Genomic DNA, 8351 nt, shown 5'->3' with positions numbered 1-8351 from the left:
TTAAAATTTTCAAAATACATTAGCACTTTTTATATGGCAATAATATAAATGGAGACATCAGTGAAGCTTGTAAAAGTGACACAATATATCACTGGAAATTACCCCAAACCATGCCTGTATGTTATTATCAGATATTAGAAAAATAGTGCAATTGCATCTTGTGAGAACTAAATGAACCCTCGATTAGATCAGCGATTCTCCAAATAGTGAACTGGATCAACAATTTTCGTTACGAATGCCGATCCCATGCATTGGATTGGATCTTGAATGGAGTTTTGAGAATTATTTTAATGTTTTGGCCAATAGTAAAATATAACGTAACGTGTATGTAGTTACACGAAACATTGTATTAGATGCTTACACCACAAACTACTGAGATATTATCTTACGTAATCTAATCATTAAATTTGGAAGCCAATACAATAAAATGATGTAGCATATAGTATATCAGCTTCCGCAACTAGCTTTTCCAGGTAGGGAATGATGAATTTTTTTTATATGTAGCAATTGGGCAACAAACTTTTGTATAGAGTTTGGTACAAATATACCACAGAAGAAGGTGTTTTGTGTTGAAGGATGAAGCATTTAGTTCCTCCTGGCAATTCCTAGGCTGACCTGCTCCACTTCTTGCCTTACTGTTATCTATAACCAGTGAAGCGAGTGGCACAACAAACAATTCCTGAATTCCACTAAACAACAAAGAAACGTGCTACTCTACCCTAGTTCCTCAGCAAGAGTGACTCCATATCCTGCATCCAAACTCCAATCATATACTATTTGAGCCTCCACTGGCATGGCCTTCAATGGTTGACCATCAAGTTAGAAAAGGATAAATATTTTCGTCATAATCACAACAGTGCCTCCACATACGTAAACCAAGAACCATGCATCAAAAGCCTTATCTACCAATCCGCGTGATTATATATCGTCCTTTTTCTAGATCATATATTGTCTTCAACTGAGGTTTCCTCCACCTAGATATAGACCATGCCGTTAACAACACTAAAAAAAATCCAATAATTGAGAGGAGAGTAGGCGATTCATCACTGAAAATGGTGGCAATCCAGTTATGGTTCTGTATATCTGCATCAGCTGTTGTTTGCATAATAAAAGCTCCCAAAGCCCAATCAAGAGGAATACTTCCCACCTGATTAGCAACCTTGACCCTGGCCAACAATTCCAGTCAGTAAGATGCAGCCAACTAGAACACAAATGCATTGACATGAAGAAACACAATATATGCAATCCCAAACAGAACTGGACAAGGGCAAGCGCAAGCACACAAACATGAATGAAAAATTAATCACCAATTGAACCCAGAAAAAAAAGGCATCCAGAAACAAAAAATGCCATCGTAGGACACACATCTAACATATTTAATGGGTGTGCAAGACATGACAGCGGAAAACAAGAGGTAACTGAGTCATGAGGTGTTAAAGAGGGCAACAAAATCCTATAAAAAAATATTGAGAATTTTGGGAAAATTACACTTCAAAGCGACTAAGGTAGTTAAAATCACAAACCTAATCCCAAGATCACACACAATTCTTACTTTTGCCACACCCACTGATCTTGAAACCAAAACAATATCTAGTTCGCTTGTGTGGGAGCATCATAATTTGACACTGGATTGGTGGAATCGGACATACCCACTATGCTGATAAACAATAACTTTTTTCTGAAACACATGAGGGCCGTCCCAGGTCTGAGTCCTATTTTGATTCCTGTCATTTTGACATCATCTCTGTTTCGTGATTCAACTGTGGCTTGTGTTCATCTTTCTTGATGGTGGGGAGAGGGGTTCTTATTCCTGACTATTGGGTCATCGATTGCTGGTAGCAGGTTTAAATTTGTTTGCAGCTGCTGTTATGGTTGAACTCTTATCACCTTTAAATTTGGTTGTGGCTGGTAGTTACCAATACTCACTGACTTGTTTCTATGTTTAGTCACACTCATCTCTCCTTTTGCTTCTTGCAGTGTTGATGGTTGCCTAGAACTACAAATTTTGCCGGTTGTAGCTCAAAAGCTGGCAGTAAGTTGTACAAACATGTTTTTTCCCTTTTCTTTTGGGTACCAAACCGAATTAATTGTGACATTCTCATCCATCAACCTATCAACACGTTCTCTGCATTCCGTTTAATTTTTGTATTCTAACATCATTGCATACACTTTAACAAGTATTCTAACATCATTGCACTTGTTAAAGTATTGCATGTTTCAATGTAGGTTACGTGAAATGATTAGATAAACTTCTGGCTTAAATATATTATTAATCACTGTTAAAAATATCTTTGTTCTCGTCCCTCCCAAATAGAAAATCATTATTTTTTGTCTTTAGTTTTATATGATACTAGTTAGCTACTTAGTTAATGAAAGTAATCATTTCAATTGACAAATACTAGTTGTGATGTAATGTCAACTTTCACGACCCATAAAGAATTATTTATTATAGACTAAAAATAGTGAAAACCTCCAACAGACCTACACTAAGTCTTCCCCGTACAGCCACCAAAACAGCATAGAAAACCTCACTTTGGCAGTTAAACAACCAAGCCTCAACCACCAAAATCACCATTTTTGTCCACTCCAAAAGTACCCAAACACCTTGTGGAAACCTTCATTGAGCCAACCCAAAATAACTCCAACTTCCGTCAAGCTTATAAGCCCGTAAGTATATGTTAAGGAAAGGAACACGTTTGAAGAAACTTCTTCATAAACAATTTTTAAAGAAGAGAATACGAAGAAAAAATGAAATAAGTTTTTCCATAAGTTGATACAATTTACGATAAGGGTGGCCAGTGTATGCAGTATTAATTCACCAAACTAAAGAAAGTTATTGGGATTGCTCTAAAATATTTGTTTCATGTACAAATGGGACTAAATGTTCAGTGCCAATAATATTATCAACCTCAATATATTCATATACCTTAAAAGAAAAAACAAGAAGAATACCTCTCATCATCCAAAGCAATTCCAAGACTGTCGTGAAGCAGAGCAACAATATATGCTGAAGAGAAGCAATACCGAAGCAAATCTTCCTCTTTATGGGAAACATATTTTTCCTTCAGCCATGACCAATCCTCTCCACAGAATTCTTTCCCAGCAGTCATCAACTTGGACAGATATGCCCTTGGCCGCAATCCAAAAAACTGAACACATAGAGATTCAAGAATCCTTGCTCATAATGACATATGGATAATTAAAATAGTAAAACTATAACACAGCATGCAGCATGTCAGAAATCCGAGAAATAATAGGAGTTAACAGTACATTACTGCTATCCCCTTTTTCCAATGCACAATTATACAACACAGACAACAGTAAAAGAAGCATATAAGCACAAAAAAAACCTTTGATGTGTGATAGAAATTTTCTGTGGCCAAAAATTTCCCCTGAAGATTTGGTATGAAAGTTGATCCTAGGTCACAATGTTGATGGGAGCATGATTCTGCATAAATAAAAAAAATAAAATAACTAACTTTAATACAAAACAGAAGTGAAGAAACTTTCATTTTAAAGGGAATCTAACAGTACAAAATTATTGAAAATATGACCTTTCCCTTTTTGTAGCATCATAAGTGCTGCTGATCTGCACTCTGAAAAGTTCCCCCTTGTTTGGACAGTGGAATGATAGTGGGTTTTTCCACTCACTGAGCTAGGAGGAAACTTCAATGACTCAGCATTGTAAGAGTATCCAGTAGGAGTACAAGGATCTATCTGCAACCTTTCTTGAACAGATTGAGAAGCTGCACTGAGGACAGTAAAGAATCAATACCAAATAATTTTACCATCTGAAGCTACTATCTCTACTGAATGACTGTAAATAGTTGTTAAAAATAGAGGGGAAGGGAAGCAGGTTTCCAAATCCGAGTGAAACAAGTGACTATTAAAAAAAATACATGACAAATGGAAAAACTAAAGGAATATATAAATATAGTCACCACATAGCTCAAATCGTTTCTTGCCAGAAGAATTTGACAAATTAACATTTCAAAGAAGAAGTTTCGTTGTGTTCAATAATAAAAGAAACTGAGTACTTCTTATACAGGATTTGAGTTGCAAAAACAAAATGTGATGAGAAAATAGTCCAGTATGAACATAGAATACGTGAAATATCATTATCCCAGTTTAAATACAAAGTTCTACAACCATAAATAACTTTCATCCCAAAAATATTGGAAAAAATCACTGCACATTATAGAATATAAGTGAAGTGCAAACCTCATCTTGCAAACTGGTGTAGGTTTGAGCTAGACCTAAATTCACTTTCTAAGAAAAATATCACTACTGATAGTATACATGTCAGAAGAATTTCAGGCATCAAAGTTCAAAACTGTCAAAATCACTGCCAACCATCATACAGTAATAAAGTATAATAATTAAGTTTCAAGATGTCATATAAAAGTACAACAATGTGACCCATGTAATTACCCAAGTTAAATGCTCCAAGTGCTTCTTTCCATGAGTCATGAGCAGCATTCTGCAGAACGAAAAATTATCAGAAAGTGTAAAGCACAGTGTCATTCCAAGTACATAGAAATAGAACACATTATTAGCCATGTGACTGGCAAAGAGAATCGCATTGAATTAAAAGGGACCAATAAAAACCATAAACGAAATAAAGTTTTGGTCCAAACATAACTTTCGTTTGTGATTTTTTTATTAAATTAAAATTTTGGTTCCTATACTATATATTCACCATTTTATTATTCGTTCCCCACATGAAAATATGTTAGTAATCAGTCCTTGTCGTTATCATACTTATAAAATTTCTGTCTTGTCAAAAATTGAATGATCACAACATTATTTAAAGCAAGACTTTTCAAACAGTAGAAACCATTTCATTGAACTGTAGGCTTTTCCATGTAGGGACTAAATGAAATGCCAAGCAATGGTACCAAAATGTGGGCTTAACATTTCCGTTCAGTGTTAAATCGTTGTGTGTGATTTAGGAAGCAGAATATTGACAGACATACACATGCATCAAGCCTAAAGAACAGGACAGAGATAAAACATCACCAGGCCAAAATGAAGAAAGCTGTGGCTGTAAAGGTTGTAAGTGATATTCCCAAATTTAATAGTTCTTGAGAAAGAAGGAAGCACCGGTTCTCTTGATACAAAGGTCACCTAAAATAAGGTAGAAATCAATTAATCATATTTCCAACAGTATGTATGAGCCTAACCAGAAAGGTGGAGCTTTCTTTCTAATATTTTGGCTTTAAAACTCACAAAGTAATTGCAGTCAAATTATATAAATTTGACTGTAAAAATAATGTGGATCCTACAAATAAAATTTTGTAATATCAAATAATCATAAACTACAAAGTTCTACCTGAGCAGAAGCACCACCGAGTTCAACAATCCCAGTTGTATCCAAAGGATCACCTCCAAGGGTGCCAAGAGCATAATTAGCAACAACCCAAGCATAAACTCCTTCATCAGAACCTTTACAACCAGAATAATACCATAAGAAGCCAACAAAGACGTAATGAAATTACAGTGGTTCTACAAGAAAAATAAGAAAGCATTATTACAAAATTAAGGAGATGGATAAAACAAAATAAGCATCACATTTACTTTATGACTTTTCTAACAAGAATACATTGGCAAGACTGCAAGCCAAAGTATGATTGGAAATCATAAAAGTAAATGAGTGAAAGAGATGATGAGGTAATTGGTTCACTACATAAGAAATCTTGAGACACCATATCACCACTCAATTTCATGCAGATATTATGAACACCAGGTGGATTTCATCATAAAGCTACAACACCTGAACAAACATCAAGCCAAAACTTTCAGAAACTCCATCAAATCCTAAAGTCCCCTAACTTGTATACCCATCACCTACAATTATTTCCCCTGTCTATTCTAAGAGGAATAACAGTATTGCAGTTGAAAAGCTTAAAAACTCCACAAAACAAGAGAGAAAGAAAAAAAAAACGACACCAGAAAAAGGATCCTTCTGCTTCAAGTCATCAAAACTCCTCTCTCAAACACTAACAAAACAATTCCATCAAGAAGAAAGATCTCATGTGCAAAGTTCCATCACCATCCCTTTCATAAAACATTTAACACAACTCAATACCAGTCCAACTACAAAAAAGAACACCAAATCCCACACTTTTACTTCATTGAGGGTAAAATTTGTCAGTCAGGCAAAGTAAAAGTCTATTTACATTCCCATAATCTCGTAACTCCAAATATTTGCATAGAATAACACACACACACTCATTTTCAACATTTCCCATATAAATATCTGAAAACAGTAAAAACAAAAGAAAAGAAGCGCGTCACTACTGCAATCAAGGCCTGTCTCATTAGCTACACAACTGCACATCCTTACTTCTGGCCACTAGCAGACAACCCCTCGGGTCCATCGAAAATATTACAACTACAATATACCTAGACAAAAACAAATCAGAGTATATAGCATTGATTTCCACACATACTAACCCAATGAGAACGGGATAAATGCAGCTGAATACACATCTGATTAATTATTCAAAAAGAGAACATAGCCATTCACTGTAGTCTTAATTGTCACTCATAATAGCCTTAACTAAATTGAGATGTGGTCTCGAACAGAGAGAGAGAGAAATCGTAAGAAAGAGAACCTGTGATAACAGAAGCCCAATTGTCCATAAACTTGAATCCAGAGTTACGCAACACCTTCCTACACGACTCCAGAATTCTTTCCTGCACCTCCGCGTCCAGCATCCTCAAACCCGCCGTCGCCATCAACCGAATACTCGTCTCCCCCCAGCTCTCCCTCGGGATCCGCCCTTTCGCGAATTCCACCAGCTCCGAAACCGACCCGCCCGCCCCATCCGGATCCTCCGCGAACGCCGACAGCCCCGGATTCACGCGCATCGAGGCCAAACCCTCCTTCCCGAACTGCAACGCCACCCCCGACCGATACTTAAACACGTGCACGCGGGTCCCAGTGCTCCCGCCGTCGACGATGATTTGGTACCGGAAACTACTCTCCGAGGGGGAGAACGCATAGTAGGAGAGGAGGAAGAGGAACGAGAGCGCGAGAATGACGAGGAGGACGGAAGAGAGGGAACGCGATGGCGCGGACTTAGGGTTGCGAGCGAAGAGGTTGGTGGACCGTGTTTTGATCGGATCCATTTCGTCGTTGCGATTTGAACCGGCAGGAGTACGGGCAGTCGATCGTCGCATCAAAGGTCTGAGGGACGGAGGGAACCGGCGGTCATATTATCGCCGGAATACTATCCGGCGGCGAGGTTCTCTCTCTAGACGCCGATAGAGAGAGAAGAAGAAAACTTGATTGTGATGCGTACCAAGTGCACGCGTTGTGTCAAATAGTTTCCACGCCGATCCTGAAATTCGGTTCGGGTTGGTCTGAACCTCGGGTTCGGACTCCGGACCTGGCTTTGGATCGATTTCTTCTTCTAAACTACTTTTGTTAAGAATAATTATTCATTATTAATTATGATAACAAAAATAATAATCAATATACAGTCCAATTTTGTGTAAGGAAAAAAATGAATGATTATTAAATATTTAACAAGTTTATAGGTGAATTTAATATTTGTAAGAATGATTTTGAGATAAAACTGATTTTCCATAACTTCTAACTAAAATCGGAACAATTATGGTGAATAAATTAAAATAGAAAGAATAAACAGACAGAAATACTAATTGCTCTAAAAATTTAGTAAACTTAAAATACTAATTTATTTCTGGACTACTCATAAATAGAAATAACCAAATAAACTTAAAAGAGGTAAAATTTACAGGAACACTGTTATCATTAGCAGAAATGATCAGAAAAATGAAATTTTACTGAGTATTTCACGTTGATATCCAATCAGGTGCAACTAAATTTATTTTTGATGAAGATACTCATAGATGATTAAAAAGGTTTTGGATTTAAAAATAGTAGATAGTAATCATGATAGAGTTAAATTGTCAATGTACTTATTTCCTCTCCTAAATAGTCATGTTTTGCATTATCTTTCCTACCTTGAATTCATCATCATTTTATTCCACTTTCCAACTCAAAACCTGCTTTTTTTTTTAGCTTGAATAAGCTTGCCCTTGCATAAGTTGAATCGTGTTCTTGGAATAAAAAAACAAACAAATTTCCTATACATCGTCAATTCAGATGACAAAGTGGTTTGTTCTTGATATTTGTCATCATTTAAATATTATAAATCAACTTTTTAAACCCGTCAAAACTGCTAGATGTATCTTTCTGCATTCCTATAATTTTTTTCATCTACCCTACATTTTTAAAAATATTAAAACTAGACTTTTCATGGTTATTTAAAAAGGCATCGTTACGAGGATTAGAGGTTTCCAAAAATTAGGTTCCACGACAT

General features: G+C 36.2%; 1 protein-coding gene across 2 annotated transcripts; it reads right to left on the bottom strand.

Annotated features, from left to right (window-relative positions):
- Window positions 1-418: 418 nt before the first annotated feature.
- LOC137810751 (GDA1/CD39 nucleoside phosphatase family protein) lies at window positions 419-7440 on the bottom strand. 2 transcript variants are annotated; one of them, XR_016518460.1, is made up of 8 exons: window positions 6618-7314; window positions 5333-5445; window positions 5020-5127; window positions 4432-4480; window positions 3555-3751; window positions 3351-3448; window positions 2953-3149; window positions 419-1166 (listed from the first exon to the last, which is right to left on the bottom strand). XR_016518460.1 is itself a non-coding variant. In XM_068612170.2 (8 exons), the coding sequence occupies exons 1-8, from the start codon at window positions 7183-7185 to the stop codon at window positions 899-901; spliced, it is 1593 nt and encodes a 530-aa protein (XP_068468271.1). In that variant the 5' UTR covers window positions 7186-7440; the 3' UTR covers window positions 419-898. The 2 variants fall into 2 exon arrangements, 1 of the variants encoding a protein (XP_068468271.1); XM_068612170.2 differs by having other exon boundaries at window positions 3555-3746; window positions 6618-7440.
- Between the last annotated feature and the right edge of the window lie 911 nt (window positions 7441-8351).

This window comes from Phaseolus vulgaris, chromosome 2, assembly GCF_051622355.1.
Source record: "Phaseolus vulgaris cultivar YP4 chromosome 2, ASM5162235v1, whole genome shotgun sequence".
In the NCBI taxonomy this organism is placed as follows: domain Eukaryota; kingdom Viridiplantae; phylum Streptophyta; class Magnoliopsida; order Fabales; family Fabaceae; genus Phaseolus; species Phaseolus vulgaris.
Note: the sequence above shows the minus strand (reverse complement) of the source record. Positions and strands in the feature narration are given on the sequence as shown.

Excerpts from the sequence above, each read along its gene's own strand:
- LOC137810751 (XM_068612170.2), bottom strand. The coding sequence starts at position 7,185 with ATGCGACGATCGACTGCCCGTACTCCTGCCGGTTCAAATCGCAACGAC. Across the intron at positions 3,449-3,554 it reads GATGCTACAAAAAGGGAAAG|AATCATGCTCCCATCAACAT; the intron begins GTCATATTTTCA and ends TTATTTATGCAG. Across the intron at positions 3,150-3,350 it reads ATTTCTATCACACATCAAAG|TTTTTTGGATTGCGGCCAAG; the intron begins GTTTTTTTTGTG and ends CTATGTGTTCAG.